Consider the following 18,376-nt stretch of genomic DNA (forward strand, 5'->3'; position numbering starts at 1 on the left):
TCTATGTAATGTCCTCATAGCAACAGACAGGACAGCACTTGCCCAACCAGACAAACAGGTATCACCACTTGGCCAAGTTGACTCATGAACCTAACCATGACACCAACCCAACCACATCCCATACAAAAGCTGGAAGTAACCATAATCAATCACATCAGGATACCTGGCTGTAATCAATCAATTCCTCTTCCTCTCTCTGCCTCTATCAATCGCTTTCTCTCTTTCCCTCTCTCTCTCTTCCTCTTTCTCTTTGTCTCACCCTCATCCTTTTCTTTCTTCCCATTTCCACCTCCTTCCTTTTCTTTTTTGATGGGGAAGAAAATGGCTACCCCAATGCGCCATTCTCTCAAGATGGAATTCCATGATCACAGAAGCAAAGACTTTTATATTAGATGGGATGGACATAGAGATCATGTTTTCAGTGCAAAAAACAGAAAAAAATCCATAGGAGCATTCTTTTTTTTTTTTTTTTTTTTAGTTTTTGGCCTTTTACAATGGGGATTTATTAGGTTACAAATTTACAAGTCTAAGGTCATGAAAATGTCCAAATGAAGGCATCAAGCGGGAGATAGCTTCTCTGAGGAAAAACTGATGGCATCCAGGATACCTTCGTCACATGGGAAGGCCCATGACAACATTTGCTCATCCTCTTGCTCTACCCAATGAACCCTAAAAAGATATGTCCTTTTTATATGCAAAATGCATTCATTCCATCACAGTTATCATAAGAGCCTTAAATCATTTTAGTTAGTTACAGGCTTTGTTTGTCCTTCTTTCCTGGATTCTTGTTTCAAAATGGCTCTCTCAGCTCTTGTGATTCTTTCTGGCTTCTCTTGGGGAGTTTTCTTTCTCTCTTAGCTTCTCTTGTGTCATTTCTAAGCTCTCTCTCCATGAGCTTTTTTTTTTTTAATGGTTGTTTTATCAAAGTTGTAATAGTATTTCTTTGTTTTTATTTTACTTTATTTTTTTTATTTGTTTTGTATTATCAAACCAAAGCAACATACAAACATGAACATGCTTAACATACAAAGATTCCATGTATGGTGTACAATCAACGGCTCACAATATCATCATATAGTAGTATATTCATCACTATGACCATTTTTAGAACATTTGCATCACTCCAGAAATAGAAATAAAAAGAAAAAAGAAAAAAACACACACATACCATACCCCTTATCCCATCCTCTCATTGACCACTAGTATTTCCAGTTACTCAATAGATTTTAACCTTTGTTCCCCTATTTTTTCCTATTCCCCTTACCATTCCCTTTCATCGTTCATTATTTTTATTTTTAATCCATACTTTTTACTCATCTGTCAATATTGTAGATAAAAAGGGGCATCAGACACAAGTTTGTCACAATTACATAGTCACGTTGTGAAAGCTGTATCATTATACATTCATCTTCAAGAAACATGGCTACTGGAACACAGCTCTACAGTTTCAGGCACTTCCCTCTAGCCTCTCCAATACTAAACTAAAAAGGGGATATCTATAAAATGCATAAGAATAACCTCCAGGATAACCTCTCAACTCTGTTTGATATCTCTCAGTCACTGGCACTTTATTTTGCATCATTTCTCTCTTCCCCCTTTCAGTTGAGAAGGGTTTCTCAATCTCTTGATGCTGAGTCCCAGCTCATTCTAGGATTTCTGTCCCATGTTGCCAGGGAGGTTTACACCCCTGGGAGCCATGTCCCATATACAGAGGGGGAGGGCAGTGAGTCTGCTTGCTGTGTTGGCTGAGGAGAGAGAGAGAGATATACCGCATCTGAGCAACAAAAGAGGTTCTCTGGGGGTGAATAAGGACTAATTTTAAGTGGGCTTAGTCTATCCTTTGTGGGGATAAGTTTCATATGAACAAACCTCAAGATAGAGGGCTCAGCCTACTAATTTGGTTGTCCCCACTGCCTGTAAGAATATCATGAATTCTCCAAATGAGGAAGTTGAATTTACCCCCTTTCTCGCCATTCCCCCAAGGGGGCTTTGCAATACTTTTTTTATTCACCGTTCAAATCACTGTGGAATTTATAGGGGCATCACTCTGGACAAACCTACAAAATCTCGTGGGGCATTCTTAATAAATAATAACTCAATCAGGGATTGAAGCAGGATTTTCCATTTTAGGTTATTTTTATGTTCTAAAATAACTTCCATCTATAAACAAATGGATATTTTAGTGAACCCAAGGTTAGATACTATGAGAACTGGAATACAGCCCCCCATTTTCTTCTAACCTGCTATATAATTGTAAGACAATGGATTAATTATTTTAATGTCCTTATCTTGTAAAGTAGAAATTTCTCATTTACCCTACCTATTTCCCATAACTTGTCTCATGAGAAGTATAGAGCACTATTTCTAAGTTATTAACAAGGAAATCTTCCATGGAAGATGGAAGATGTTTGCTATATTATCTTAACTCTGACAGCTACTATAGAAATATTTAATCCCAATTATTGAATATCCAATGCACATTTAGGCCAACTTTAGCTCAGATTTGCTCTGATTATACCCATGAATTCCTGAGAAAGTACCTAAGTAACACTGATTGCTAACATTAGAATATTCTGTTTTTCTATTTGTGGTGATGTCAAAAAGAAATACATTTAAATACCCTGCTTCTAAAAGTAGGGCACTTTAATTTATAATTATTTTCAAAGATTTTTATTTTTTGCCTTATTATTTTTTCCCAACATGATTCTTTACTATGACCTCATAAAAATAACAAAATGCTCATAGTCTACAATACAAAATCAAAGAGTGGAAAACTAATATGATCTTTTTCACTAAATATTCACCATATTTAAGGTTCAACACCAGGTAAAAGCAGTAGGTCTATTTTTAAATGGGAATTCATTCAGAAGAGCTCATGGGTTTTTTTGTACCAAAGACTACAGCTTGTAAAGAATACTAATTGCAACATGGAAAATATTTTCTGTTAGGATTGAGGTTTTTTATGTGGGTGTTTTATATATAGCCATTTAGACATAACTTATAATATGTATTTCTATAAATTAAAATGCAAAGATAAAATGTAAAGACGATATAAGAGAAATGTAATTATAACAGTAAATGGTAATAGAAACATCATATTGAGCCTTAGGTTTATTTTTAGTAAAAACAGCAGGTTATATACTGTGGTGTCTTCGGAAGCACGTAAATTATCTTTCAAATACATTAACTTCTTATGTGTGATATATTCTACAAATATATGTCTTCTTAAGTGAAATGCTTCTAGTGTTAACATTTAAGAGCATCCATTTCATCGAACTTTTCTTTTCTACCTTGTGAGATTCCGAAACCAGTTATGGAACGAGGTAATGATATCTCTGTGTAGACTCTGTCCTTTTGAAGAACTTAGATATTCTGTAAATCTTTCATACTACTCTGATAAAACATAAGAACTGTGCTTGTATACCATGCAGTGACTTCAGGGGAATTATTTGGAGCTTTGGGTTAATTGATGTTATGAGCATTTACACGGTTATTCAAGCTGAGAGAGAAATTGCTGAATATTTCCCGATGTGTTATATCCACGTTCATGACCTATGTTTGTGATTATTAAACACAAGCAATGTCGATGGGTTTTTAAGAACTAAATATCATTAACTAGTCAATGTAGACAGGTCTAATATTTCTCATTGCTGGCTAACAGTCACCATTCCTCTTTCATGAATCTGTAATTACAATTGGGTCATGGAGAAGGCAGAAAGAGCTTCTCCATCCACATCTTTCGATGATACTTCCTCAAACAGTAAGTAGGTAGCTTGAATGCAGGTATTTTCATCACCATTTACAGACAGCAGAAGGAAGACGTGGAGCCTGACTCAACAGTCACCATACCTATAGAAAACACCCACCCCTGGGAATATCCTCACGTAGAGACTCTATAAGGCAGAGGTCTAAGGGGCACACACTATTCTCTTGAAACATATGTGAGGAGTAGGGTGAGTATCAGGTTTACCTATTTACCCTCACTATGGATTTCAATAAGCTTTCTCTTCAAGAGCCATTCTAGAGAGTCAGATTAGAAACAGAAGTGACCCTCTAATAGAGGTATCTTCCCAAGCAATTTCCTTTTTAGGAAATTAGTCTAACAAAATGTGAAGACTTTTAAAAATGACATTTGCCCACAAGATTAGCTCATTTTTATTATTTAATGAACATTTAAGATTCATATACAAAAGCTAACAGACCAATAAACCAATCATGATATAGTACAAGGAAATGAAATGTAAAGTAACTCAATTACAACTTCTCACCACTGAAGCACTAAGCAGGGCTGCAGCGAGAATGGGTCAAGTTTCAGACGCAATGAATGCATGGGTCAAATACCAGGACTGTCATGAAACTATTTTTTTTTCTTAATGCTTTCTTTTCTTTCTTGGTCATTGTTCAGTTATTGGGAGAGGGGAATAATTTTTTTCCACTAAAACTAATTTTAAGAGTCAAATTTTCAAATTTTTCCTTAGGTAAATATTTTAATTTAAAATACCGTATATTTCTGTTATTAAATTTGTCTGCATAAATATTTGCTTTCTGTTTCTTAATGTAAGATCATGCAGTACTTTTCTAATTTCAGAACAGTAAGAATTATCAAAGGCAATTCATTTTGTACATAAATGCCCAGAGGTTTTGTTTTTTTTAAATGAAAAATGTGCTCTTTGTGATCTTTATTTCCTGCAGTATTTGGTCAGAAAATAATCATTGAGCATTTCCTAAAATATTTATCTGCTGGGAAAATTTGTATGAAATGACATTTGAAGTATAAAAAACATTGTTAGATAACACTTGAAACAGTTAAAAATATACTTATCTTGTTTGTAAACTATCGATGTAAGATACTGAGTATCTGAGTGTCAGAGCCTTTTTCTCCTGTTTTTTTTACAAAGTTGTATGCTCTATTTATCAATGTGACATCTTTGAAACATCTGAGGTTATATACAGAAACAATCAAGGCAATATTATTTGTACATATTATTAAACATGCAAAAATTTCCTGAAAGATGTTGCCCAAATGGGGAAAGTCCCTTTGAGCTCAGCCTGTCCTGGTTACCAGTTTGCTGGAAGTATGGCTCTCTTGGAGATGGGGAGTCCGGCAGCTTATTTTGGAGAAGTGGCTCCTTTAATCACCGGCTCCCTATTTAAATATGTTGCCCAGTAAACTAAGTTGAAAGTGCCAAACAGGATTGGGAAAACGATCCGAGACATTTTGTCGATCTTGCTGATGCTGTTGTATGTCTTTTTGCTTTCAGACGTCTTTTCTTCAGAAGGTTTTACAGAAACTGAAGATGCATTTGAGGTCCCTGCTGGGGTCTGTTCCTTTGGGATATTTGGGGCATGGGTCATCTTCCCAGTAGTATAAGCATTTGTTGATTTATTTAGTATGTGTTCACGCTCCTTTTTCTGCAAAATAAAAGAAGAACATAAAGACCTGTCAATTATGCAGGCAATTGCCAGCTCATGTTAGGGTTCTAAAGATGTAGCTCTCCAAAGAGAAACAAGGAAAAAATAGTTTAGTTGTCGGGGAGGGCAGTCCTTAAACAGACTTCCAGGACTATAATCCCTATAACTCACAGACAGGAAAGTTGGCACAACCAGAACCATTATTGATATTAATGTTTGACATTTCTCAAGAACCTGGGATAAACTGAATTAAGATTTTTCTTATACATTAGAGCAGCCATCATTTCTTTACTTCTTTATCAGTGGGACTGAATAAGGTTTGTGGATATAAGGTTAACTCTAGGAAATTCCACAGAGAAGGAAAAAAAGAGGGTGATACAAATTCTTTATAAGTTATTTTGTCTAAGGCATCTTTCATTCAGCAGAATGCTTTTGAGAATCATTCTTGGTGTTGATTCTATCAGTAATCCATTCCTTTTATTGCTATGCAGTATTCTTTTGCCTGAATAAATTGCAGTTTATTTTTTCTATTGTTTCCAATCTTGGCTACTATGAATTAAGCTTCTAAGAACATTTGTGTATGAATCTTTTTGTGAACATGTTTTAATATCTCTTGGATATGAAATTTTAGGACAAGCAAAATAATTTATGGTGGAAAACATCAGAAGAAACATGTCCTTCAAGAGAAGTGGATGAAAATTGACTAGAAAGAGGCATGAAGGCACTCTCTGTGGTGCTGGTAATGTTCTCTATCTTGATAGTGGTTTGGGTTACACAAGGATACATGTTGGTCAAAATTCAGCATATATGCCCTTAATATCTGTGCATTTCACTCTTTTTGCTTGAAGAAAAAAAAAGTAAAATAAATCCAGAACTCTGTTGATGATGCTCATGCTGAAGTACGGAGTGGAAAATGTATTACTATTTGCAATTTACATTGAATGCATCCAAAAATGAGATGGAAGGATAGATGGATAGAGGATAGATGTATGGATGATATATCAATATAGATAACCATATAAGTATAAGTAGATAAATAGACATAGATGGATGGATGGTGACAAGACAAGTAAAATGTTAATAGTACAGAGATATTCATTGTAAAATTATTTAAACGTGTGCTTGAAAATGTTCCTAATAAAATACTGGAAGCAGCTCTGTTTATTAGCAAAGCAATATAATCTCATTAATAAAATTTAGAAAAGAAAACAGAGCAACCACTAAAATTACGAAAAAATAAAAAGCAGAAAGAAAAAGCGTGGGACAAGGAGAAAGGAGAAGTGGGTAAAAAAGACGGTAGAGCAAAGGCCAAGCCAGGTACAGGAACCTGGGGGACTCGGGGATGGAAGCCACCACATCCTCAGGCTGGATAGTGACCTCATGACAGCTCCTAGAAAATACTTGGCTCTCGGCTATGCCCATGATCACGTGGGCACCTGTGTGGGTCTGCCAGAGAAACCAATAAATGTAATGCATTAGTTAACTGACAGCTTTGGGTGGTCTTCATTTCGTGGTATAACCAGAAAAAGAGCAGAGCCTTTAAAAGATAACAATCTGGTTTTATTATGTGTGTTTTTACGTTGGAGGGATGATCTAGTGGCATGCTAGTTTTCAATGGTTGTGACTGAAGCAGGGATGTGTCCCCAGATCTTCCTTCGAGGAAGGACCTGCAGCTCAGCTGCAGAGAGCGTGGCCAGGAGACCTTGGAGTGTGCTCCTTCAAGGCCAGCCTCAGCTGCAGAGTGCCTGGCCAAGGCCATGCTCTTCCTGGGGAAGCCAGCACAAATGGGAAATCCTGGCCATGCCACAAGATACAAAGCTGCTTTGTCTGACTGCTTGTCCCAAAACCCCACTGCATGTTGACCTAGCTCTACTGGACCTTTTTACAGTTCCATTTCTTCCTCTACCCAATCTTGCTTCCTCCTTTATCCTTTTACAGGTGTTCACCCCTAAAGACTACCTTGCATCCCCAAACTCTGACTCAGTGTTTGCTTCTAAATATCCTGAAATGTAACAATGTGAAAACACCTTATTAACTTCTCTAGGTCTGAGTAAAAATTAGTTCACTTGAGTGGCTATCACTCACTTTATGTGCTCATGTTCATTCCTCATGTCTCAAGGTATAGTTTGTGTGCCAGGGATGCCTGCAGGTGCTCTGGTGCTTCTACATGCACAAGGCTAGGTTCCTAGTACCATAGCATCTGGAGAGTCTCAAAGTTTCACAAGATTCACCAATGCAAGTGGGACATATAGAGTTATTCTAGAAGATTCATGCTAGTCTGGGGTTAGACAATTCATGTTATATACATTTCTTTTCTCCTTTCATGTGTCTATTCAGAATTAAAGCAAGTAACCATAGTAGGACTGGGTGTAGATATTTTAAGTATTTCCAATTATCTCAGCTTCACCTGCCTTCCAGCTCAGTCATGAACTAACACCCCTAAGTTAATGTAGCAGACAGATCCCCAATGGCTCTCCTGCCTTCAGACCTGGTTATTTCTCATCCAACATCCATGCAGTCAGCCAGGACCCAGCCAGTTAGCAAACAGTGCTGGGTGTTGGGAAGCCACCTCTCAAACCACATTTTTGTCCGTCCCACCACAAGTATCCTTCGGGGCTTCCTTTGCCTGCAGGATCAAATCCAAACTTTTCAGTCAAGAATGGCCCACAGTTTCACTATATCCACTGAGTATAAAAAACCTTCCCCAATTCCCCCTATTCAATCCACATCAGTCAGATCATTCCCTTGTCACAGCTTGCCCTCATGCTTCTACTGGCAACTCTGAGAGGGCCTGGAGTGGGTCCTACCAGGCCTCCAAATGGAGGAGCTGGAGTGGGAAGTGGGGTCATCTGTGACCGAAGCTAGGGCTTGGGAGGGATAGGTGAGATCACGTCAGACCCTAAGTTTCTTCAGAAAGTACAAGTGGAGCTGTCAATAGGACTGAGCTGAGACTCTCCATTGGAACCACAGTGTCCTGGCTTTGCTGTTTTTTTAGTTTGCGGCCATGGTTGGGAGGTTAGGACATATAGTTTTCACTTTCAATGATGCCTTTTAGAACTCCCTGGATGCTAATTTTTCAAAGGAGAGCTCAAGTTCAACTTTCAATTTGGCCCCAAGAATTCTGACTGCATCTCTCAAAGCAATGGATTTATTTTATGCATGGAATAATTAGCAGTTTTTCAAAGGTTGTTTTATTTTATTTTCCATCTACATTCTTCTCATCTCCCCAGGAAAATGATCTTGTCCAACTATTAGTTTAAAAAACATCCCTTAAATTTAAGCACAAATTGTCCTTTAAGTACTTGATTAATTGCTTTGAAAAAGTAAGGCAATAATAATTCATGTTTATCATTTAAGTAAACCAAGTCATTTAGTCAGTGGAATTGGATATGTTCTGCTGATATGTGTTGCTGATATGTAGCTCCTATTATGTTACATGCCTTGTTCATGACCTTTATGGCCACCCTGCAAAAAGTGGGGAAATGACTGCTGGGGAAATTACAAAAAAGCAAGCAAATTATGGACTGTTCAATTCAAAACTGGTCAGTTAGTCCCTGACTAGATAGGAGTTAGTTTTTCAAAATTAACAGGCATAAATACGAACAAACCCAAACCCTTCACATAACATCAGCCGTTTTGCTTGAAATAAGTTGGTGATTCAAATGAAAGGAATTAGAAGAGTGATCTGTGAGGCAATAAATGCTTGTTGTTTAAGTCAACCCATTATGTGGTATTTGTCACAGCAGCTCTGGCAAACTAAGACATTCATCTTATATTTAGACTTATAAAGAAACATGTTCTATTTGCAAGGAGACTCTCAAAGAATGGGGTAAAGAGGAAAAATAAAGTATGTACCTTGATCTTGGCAGCTTCTAAGGCTTTTTTGCCATCCCAGGCCCAGCCTCTCTTTGTAAAGTAGTTGACGGTGGCGAATTCAATCAGCGCAGAGAACACAAAGGCATAGCACACAGCAATGAACCAGTCCATGGCTGTTGCATAAGCCACTTTGGGCAGAGAGTTCCGAGCACTGATACTGAGGGTTGTCATTGTCAGCACCGTGGTTACCCCTTTGGTTGTTAACAACAAGGGAGGTGAAATGGGGAGATGGAAACAAAGGTTAGTATTTAGCACCTTGAGTGCCCCAGTAGAAAAGCTGTAAATGTCATAAATAAGAACACGAAAGGCACTGGTTATTTTTATCTACAGCCTGGACCTCCTTCCCCACTGAGCTTAGATATCTACCTGCCTGCCTTATACTTTAGCTTGGAGGTCAGAGTTAGCAGGTCCCAAAATAAATTTTAGGTTTTGCTAGTCTGCACTCTGCCCTCATCACCATTCACGAGAAAGCCCTCCCCCCATAACTGCTCAGCCCAAAGCACTAAAGCAATCCTCAACTTCTCAAACTCAACTCTCTCTTTCTCTCACTCCCAAGGTTACCTTGGTTTTCAAATCCTGACATTGCTACCTTCAAAATGTATCCCAAATCTGACCATTTCTCCTATTTTTCAGACTGCAACTCCTATCTAAGCATCATCAGCATCTCTTGTTGGGATTATTACAAGATTCCCCCAACTGGATTGCCTCCTTTAGCCCATTCAGCAGCCAGAGTGGTTGTGTTAAAATGGAAATCAGATCATGCCTCTTACCACCTCAAAATCTGCCAATGGCTTCCTACCTCAGAATTAAGAAAACGTCCTAAAGATGACTTCCAAGACTGCTTTGTTTCTACTGCACACACTCTTGTCTCTTCTCTAAACTCATCCTCTGCACACTGCAACCCTCTCTGCCCTCCACTTTCTCAGTTCCTTCCACCTGGGTTCCTTAGCCCTTCCTCATTTGGTACTGGGTGAGTCCTCTGCTGCAGGCTCTCCTCTAGATTTCTGTATGGTTCTCCACTTCATTCAGGTCTTAACTCAATGTTTTCTTCTCAGGGACATCCTCCCCAAACACCTTATATTGTTGGTTGCCTCCTTCCTCTAGAATGTGAATGTAAAATGCAAGGGTTTTGGTCTGATTTAAACACAGCTATATCCCCACTGACTTAAACAGACCTGAGCCCAGAAGCTGTGCTCAACAAAGATGTATTGAACTAATGGTGTTTCTTTGTAACACACGGGCAATATCCAATTAAGAAATAGTCATTAAGGTCACAAGGCATCTAGTTCAGTGCTGTATAAATATTCACCATGTTCCTTATAAATAGGGGGCTACAAGCAGATTAATGAGACATACATCCTTTCACATGTATTAACCAAACCTGCAGACAAATCTGAGTGAAGTTCAGTGGGAGCACTGTGTCTGAATTTTGCTGTCTCAACTCTTAACCTCCACAAAGAGGGAAAGATGATCCTTAAGGGCTCTCATGCAAGATGCCTCAGGCTGTCTGCTTTGGCTTCTGGAGAGGACTGACACCCAAGTCACCATGAAGGGGACATTCATCTAGGACTGGCAGACTGTCATTCATTGAACATCATCTACCAAGTCCCAGACTCCAAACTGAACATGCTTCTTGCTGGGTGAGTATCACTACACTCACTTGCAGGTGGGGAGCCTGATGCTTTAAAAACATTGAGCATTGAGAAGCCTGGGTCTGCTGAACTCCTCAGTTCATCAAGCTCCCCATATTCTTCCTGCTTTCCTTATTCCTGCAGTTTGGGCTGTCTGCTCATGTGCATGTGTGCATAGGAACTGATGTGGTACTGAAGAAGTGTGATACTGCTGTTGGTCAGAGTGGCTATTAGTTTTCATTCAATACCTCCTTTGAAGGTATTTATATACACTCATCGAACATGGAATCATGTATAGAATTAATGCTTAATGAGAAATCAAAAGACATCTTTGACTTTCTTAGAAATCCAGTTAATCATTGTGCTAAAGGACACAGTGTTCTGTATACAACATTAAATAGGTTTCTTGAGTCTTCCTGGGCCCTATAGCATCTTAGCATGCACTGGGAATCTCCAATGAAAAACACATGCTAATATGCAGCATTTTCCCAATGTACATTTTTCCATGCTCACCTATTAAGATTTCCCTAGAGTATTGTGAGGCACATTAACTTGGAAAGCACTGCCTGGCAAGCTTCCAACACTTACTGAAACTTTCCTGAAAGGTAACCCAGGCAAGGCTAGTGAAGTTGGCTTAAATTGCTGGAGGAGGGGAACATTCATGGACTCTGCAGACTGCTGAGTTTCTGCACCATGGGACCATTCAAATAACCTGCATACCCTTTTCCTTCTTTGAAAGGGAAAGGGCAGTACTAGGAGCTAACATGTGAACAGTACTTTACAGTTTAAGAAGATAGGGGCATCCATTATCACACTGATCTACAAAATATCCTTTAGAACATCAACTTGAAGTTTAGATAAGAGGCAGGTCACCCAACTCCATCTGCTGTGCTATGATACAACCTGAACTACATCTTTCCAGACTTCATCTATGTCTTAGGGATGTCAAATTACATTGTTCTATATTCTTATCATACAGATATTTTTGTAATTTATTACTATAGCATTACATATAATGCATTGATTGCCACTTGGTAAAGTGGCACACACATTTCAAAGAAAACTACCCAATTGCTTACAAAGTAGTGCTCAATTAGGACTGTGAAAATACTATAGCAAAATCTCACATCAGACAGATTCCTGGCAATTTCAAACCTCCAAAAAGCTGCCAGTGAACAGCTTTTCAAAATGGAAATAATTATCAAAATAGACCATGCATTATTTCCTAAACTTTCATCAGAGAGAAATCCTAAATCCTAATCCTTAACACAAAATTCTTAACTGATTCATTCTATTTTCCAGGTCACAAAACACAGAGGCAGTGCTAGAAATTGTGTGGTTGGTACTGCAGTGTCTACTTTGGGGGTTTCTTAGGATCAGGCACCCATTTGGGGTCCAGGCCTGGCACACTCACCAAAAACCGTCCTGGCTGGGACTGACTCTCGGTTCAGCCAGAAGGATACCTGAGATAAAATCACGGTCATGATGCAGGGGAGATAGGTCTGGATGACAAAGTACCCAATCCTCCTTTTCAGATGGAAATGTGCTGTCATGATTGTGTATTCACCTGCAAATAAGCAAATAAATAAACCTAACTACAGTCATTATAGTCCTGGGAAAAGACTCCTGCTTGCAGGGTCCAGGAAGCTTAGGTAAAACAGGCATTTACTTTCATGACTTGGGTTAAAGAAAGAACAAGGGAGGATGCATGAATTTTTTAACTGTTATTTTCTGTCTCTTGACCACCAGCCTGGAAGAGCCTTAGCTGGCGGATGCCTTTCTGGGGGAAAATCCGATTTCTGGATTTTGCTAATCCCTGTTTACAATCTGTGCCCTTCTATTTGTGCCACTTCCCCACCCACCCCACCGCCTACTTCTGCAATCAGGATTTACCCTGCCCTGACATAACTCAGGGCACCATACCCTGTTGTGAGTGGAGAACTTCTTTTCTCTTCTCCAGCCTGGTGGGCAAGAAACGAGCAGGTGATTACGAGGGTGAGAGAACCTAGGCATCTCTCCCACTGGCTCTCCATGCATTTAGCTCTGGGGTGGAAGGTGAGGATCTGAGGCTACAAGAGTCCAGGGATCCAAGCAGCACCAAACAGTTTAGTTCTTGTGCTGCATTACAGAGAGACGGGGCTCCTTTTCTCTGAAGCAGGAGCCATCTACTTGGTGATGACCCAGCGCCTTCTCTGGATTTGCCTGGCCATGTGGGAGGCAAGAGCGGACCTTCCCTTCATCGCTGACAATGATGCTGCCTTGACAGTTAACTGGTAAGAAGTTGAACAAGGGCTCTGGTCAGAAGGTGAGCAGAGGTCTGTGAGACTGCTGATGGTCTCCAATGCTAATGTCGGTTAATGTCTCCTTAGGGAGATCTGAAATGTGCTTTGAGAAGTAGGCAAAAGGCAGAGGAGAGAGGAAACGGGCAGAGTTGAGATGACTGAGACAATCGTTTTTGGGGGCTGAACTGCCCAAAGGACTGAATGGTGTGTTGACTGATACTGTGAACGGTGGAAAATGGGCATAGAGGCTCTGTTGGAGCGCGACCCCAGCTGGGGACTAATTGATGAAGGTAGTTGTCTGCCCACCTTTGGGGCTGGTTTGCTGGGATTTGATCTTCTTGTTTGTCTAACTCCATTTAAGGCTAAGAACATAGCTAAGAGCCTACTGCTGGAATCAAAGGTCACAGCTTGGCCAACCCAGCTGGCTGCTCCCTGAGAGCTTTGGCTCACAGTACCCCATGTGAGGAGCATGGCAAGACCACAGAGATCATACAGAATGAAATCTGCCCTCTAACGGGAAAGGAAGCCAACATTCTCCAAGGGGCCTCAAGACATTCTGGTAGAGGTGGGCCAGGAAGACCTCCAATTCCTGGAGCCCCATAAGCATGAACTTCCTTTGTTCAAATGAGAGGTGAGAGGGCAGAACAAGCTCCAGGGCAAGGAGAAAAATTAAGATAAAGAAAAAGGGATAAGATCTAGTTAGTATTGAGGACTGGGTAATTAACTGATAAACCAATGTTGCCTATCCTTAACACTTAAAGAAGAGGTGAAATGCTTTTCAATGCCTTTATGAGTCGTTGAAATTGCTCCACTGCTGTCAATTTTTAAGCCAAACTTGTCATGCCACATTTTATTTCTTTCTATAAAATCTGTCTTGTTTTCCTCTTCTTCTCAATATAACATTATTACCAAACAATTAAACTGTCCTCAGTCTCACTTACATCTTCCAAAAATGATGAGCATGAATATTCTCCTTGGTAGGGGACTGACAGGGTGTCTAGGGAGGGGGACTGCATTGATTTGTCTATTTGGTTCTGTGAGTTCCGAGAGAGTTCAGGGAGTTAACAAACACAGGCTGTCAGGATGCTACCCTGGGTCTCAGAATGCATTCTGTATTAAGGGCTTGGTATGTTTCTGTGTTTTTTTCCCTCTTCTTTTGCGAGCCCTGAAATCCCCACCTCCACTGATGGCATCACCCATGACTTCTAAGGGCAGACTTTCCCTGTGGCCAGGCGGCATCTGAAAACATCAGGATCAGGCTTAGGAAGTGCTCTCTGCCTCCTTGTGACCTGCTACCCCACCCCCACCTGCCACGTTTATATCAGGGGCAGCTGGGCTTGTACTGAATCTACTGGGTTCAGGCCAGTCTCATGCCTGAGGGATTGAGAGTATCTGCCTTCTGGTATATCCTCAGCTATTTGTGCTATGCTGCTCACTGCTTTCCAAACCTCTACCTAGGTAAATCTCTGAAATGCTCAAAACAGGAGGTAAGGAGCAGGTAAATGGGCAATGTGCAGGGAGCTGTACACCTTTCCTGCAGATTGCTGCCTGCCTTTTCATCTCAAAGCTCAGGGTAGGGATGTGGGTTATATAAGCATCCACAGAGAGCTGGAAGTGACAGAGTCTCTGCCCTGCTCTCATGGCCCCATGGGTGAGTCCCATGTCACTCGTGGCTTGTGTCTCCACTTGCAGTTAAAAGGAGACCTTGATGGGAAGAGTGCTTTTTAGGCCACTGGGCAGCACTGCACACAGCTGTGCCACACATTGCTGAGGAAAGGGCAGCAGTCGGGAAAGGAGGAGTGGGTGCTCCTTGGCCTGGGTTCCGAGCAAGGATGCCAGCTGTAGCAGCTAGCCCTTCGTGGTGTATTGTGGGACCATTGAGCCCTCCTCACCTGTGCTGGTGCTGATGTTCTCGGTGCCCACCGTCTGCCCCATCAGGTGGTACTGGTTCAGTCTGGAGCCATCCTCTGCCACCACTACAGACTTGGTGGTGCCATTGGTCCAGACATAGACAACTTCAGAATTCGGGTATGCATCTGTATGGGAGAGAGACAGAAAGTAGCATAAAAATGGTATCACTTTTAGCATGGGGCAACCAAAGGTGCTTGGAAAAGAAATACGAGTGACAACTTCAAAGTCTGGAAAGTCAAATTTAAATAACTAAAAACATGTAGGATGGTCACAGCAGGGCAGATGCCACTGAAGTCCAGGTCCCTACCATCACAAAGGACTGAATGCTCAAAACAGAGGTCTGTTGATCTCTGCTGTTTTCTTTTCAAAGGGGCATGATCAAATGCCAATGAGAGCCTAGGCTCTGGGACCAGATTGCCTGGGCTCACATCCCCGTTTTATGACCTTGGGACATGTACCTATTTTCCATGCCTCAGTGTGTTCAACTGTAAAACAGGATGATAATAGTGCCTGTTTCTCTTAGGGTTCTCACAATCACTACATGAAATTCATATTTACATAGGGATACCGGCCACAGTCAATATAATGTACTTTCTACTTTTTAACAGACATTGAGCCACTTTCCGAGGAGGGAAGGTATGAGGCAGGCAGGACATTTGTCCCATCACCGTCTCACCCCTAGGGTTATGCCCATGAATATGTTACCTTGTATGGCAAAAGGTCCTTTGCAGATAGAATTAAGTCTATGTATTTTAAGATGGGGAGATTATCCTGGTTAATCTTGGTGGGGGCAATCTAATCACTTGAAACTTTCATATAAGAGACAGGTTTCCAGTTGGAGATAGTGTGAAATATTTGGATGTGACAAGGACTCCACCTGCAATTACCAGCCTTGAAGACAGAGGAAGTGGCCACAATCTAAGAAATGTGGGTGGCCTCTTGAAAACAATCCCCAGCCAATGGTCAGCAAGGAAATGGGGACTTCAGTCCTACAATCATATAAAACTGAATTCTACCAACTACCCAGACGAGCTTAGAAGCAGATTCTCTCCCAAAGCCTACAGAAAGGGATGCAGAACTGTTAACACCATGATTTTGGCTTTGTAAGACACAAAGCAGAGAGAAGCCAAGAGGAGTCACTGGGTTTCTGACCTACACAACTGTGAGAAAGTACTTTTGTGTTGTTATAAGTGGTTAACTTTGTGGTAATTTGTTATGGAAACCATAGAAATCTAATACAGATAGGATAGGATAGAGAATGAAACTGAAAGAAACCTCTAGGTTCAAAGGGCAATCTGGGATATATCTTTTTAAAAGTGAAATCTAGACTGTAAGCTTTACATCAATGTTAAATTTATTGAATTTTGATAATTGTACATAATGTAGTTACTTAAGTGAATATCTTTGTTCTGAAGAAATGCACATGGATATATCAAGTGTTCAAGGAGAATAATGTATTACAACCTACTCTCAAATGTTGAAAAGTAGATATAGATATAGATGGATAGATAGATAGACAGACAGATAGATGAATATACAGACAGAATCATACAGCAAATGCAGAAGAACGTTAAAAGTGGTGGATCTTGGGCAGGCCATGGTGGCTCAGCAGGCAGGAATGCTTGCCTGCCATGCCAGAGGACCCGAGTTCGATTCCCGGTGCCTGCCCATGTTAAAAAAAAAAAAAGTGGTGGATCTTGGTATTTAGGGATTGGATATATTGGAATTCTCTGTATAGATTTTCTGTATCTTTCACAACTTACCTGTAAGTTCAAAATTACTTCAAAATTAAAAATTTAAAGAAAAAAAGTCCCTCTCTTCAAGAGATTTTCACTCTAGAGGAGGGATAACTATTATATACAAAATATGTATATGTAAGGTAGTAATAAGCTATATGGGAAAATACAATACACACATTATGAAGAGGAAGAGGTGTAATTTTAAATGGAATGGTCAGAGAAGCCTCCCTTAGAAGATGACCTGAGGGGCAAGCAGAAACTAGCTGTGGGGCCATCAGGAGGAAGGGCTTCCCAGACTAAGAGAATGGTAGTGCAAAGGTACTGGGCTGGGAGCATGTCAATGACGGCTGAAAGGCCAAATGTGCCATGTGGCAGGACAGATGGACACAGGAGGGAAGAGAAAGAGAGCAGGCTCGCCGAGCCCAAAAAGTAGGCCTTGGACTCTTACTCTGAGTGAGCTGGAAAGACACTGAAAGTCTATAAGCAAATAAGTGAGGTACTCTAGCTTACACTGGCTCGGGTGGGAGACTAGAAAGGCAGAGAAAGAATAGACGTGAGAGGCTGTTTAAGGTAATGATTCAGGTGAGGGACAATGGTGTTAGACCAAGGAGATAGTGGTAGAAGTAGATAAGCAAAGACAAATTCTATATACTGTAAAGGAAAAACTCACTGAAAACTCAAATGAATTGGATGTGAGCTTTGCAAGGCCAGTTCAGCCAGGCTGGCCATTTGGAAGGAGGATTTCATTACCAGGATGGTGAAGATTCTGGGAGGAACCAGTTTCTAGTGAGGACCAACAGTTCAGGTGTTCACGTGTTAGACCTGAGAGGCTTGTAAGGATTTAAGTGGAGATACTGAGAAGGCAGTTGGCTTTTCAAGTCTGTAGTTCATGGGAGGGGGACTGATGAAGACATAAGGCCCTGAGTTATCAGCACAGAGATGGCCCTGGAAGCATAAGCTTATGACATCCCTCACAGCAAGTGCTGGTGGAGGAGGGAAGGGAAGGCACTGAGCAAAAATGCTGTGTAGGACAATGGGGATTTAGCATTTCAGAAGGTGAGGGAGAAATATCAGAGAAGCCTCTGCAAAGGAAGAACCCAGGGGACATGTCCCAGAGGCTGAATGTCAGTCAGCCTACACCATGACTGAAAGCTAACCACTGGGTTTAGCAATGAGGGGTCATGGTGACCTTGGCAAGAACAGTTCCATGGCAGATCAGTTCAAAGCCCAGTTGGCTTTAGCAAAAACATAGATTTGTCTAAGCACATACCCAGCAAATAGGTCAAGGATCACACCTCTTCCAAATCTAATTCGTGTTTCTGCACAACCTCCAAAACATGGCTTTGTGCATTCACCCCAAACTACTCAAGCAGAGCACAACTCAAAGTCTAGATTGAACAAAATCATCACCACTACAATGGTATACCATCGCAGGCGAGGAGCCTGGTAATGTCCTGGAGGTGGGAGATGAACAGAAGACAGCTGCTACTAGGGAAAGTGTCCTTGAGTACAACTGCATGCCTTG

General features: G+C 40.7%; 1 protein-coding gene across 3 annotated transcripts in view; it reads right to left on the minus strand.

Moving 5' to 3' along the window:
* Positions 1-4,143: 4,143 nt before the first annotated feature.
* The window catches only part of GABRA5 (gamma-aminobutyric acid type A receptor subunit alpha5), an 80,960-nt gene continuing 66,727 nt past the window's right edge, over positions 4,144-18,376 (minus strand). For all 3 annotated transcript variants that reach the window (XM_077122365.1, XM_077122363.1, XM_077122364.1), the window contains exons 8-11: positions 15,094-15,237; positions 12,334-12,486; positions 9,268-9,479; positions 4,144-5,412 (exon numbers count right to left, since the gene is read on the minus strand). In XM_077122365.1, coding sequence (XP_076978480.1) covers positions 5,110-5,412; positions 9,268-9,479; positions 12,334-12,486; positions 15,094-15,237 — 812 coding nt within the window. In that variant the 3' untranslated portion in view covers positions 4,144-5,109. The remainder of the gene's footprint in view (positions 5,413-9,267; positions 9,480-12,333; positions 12,487-15,093; positions 15,238-18,376) is intronic.

The sequence above is a fragment of the Tamandua tetradactyla genome, chromosome 12, assembly GCF_023851605.1.
Source record: "Tamandua tetradactyla isolate mTamTet1 chromosome 12, mTamTet1.pri, whole genome shotgun sequence".
NCBI lineage: Eukaryota > Metazoa > Chordata > Mammalia > Pilosa > Myrmecophagidae > Tamandua > Tamandua tetradactyla.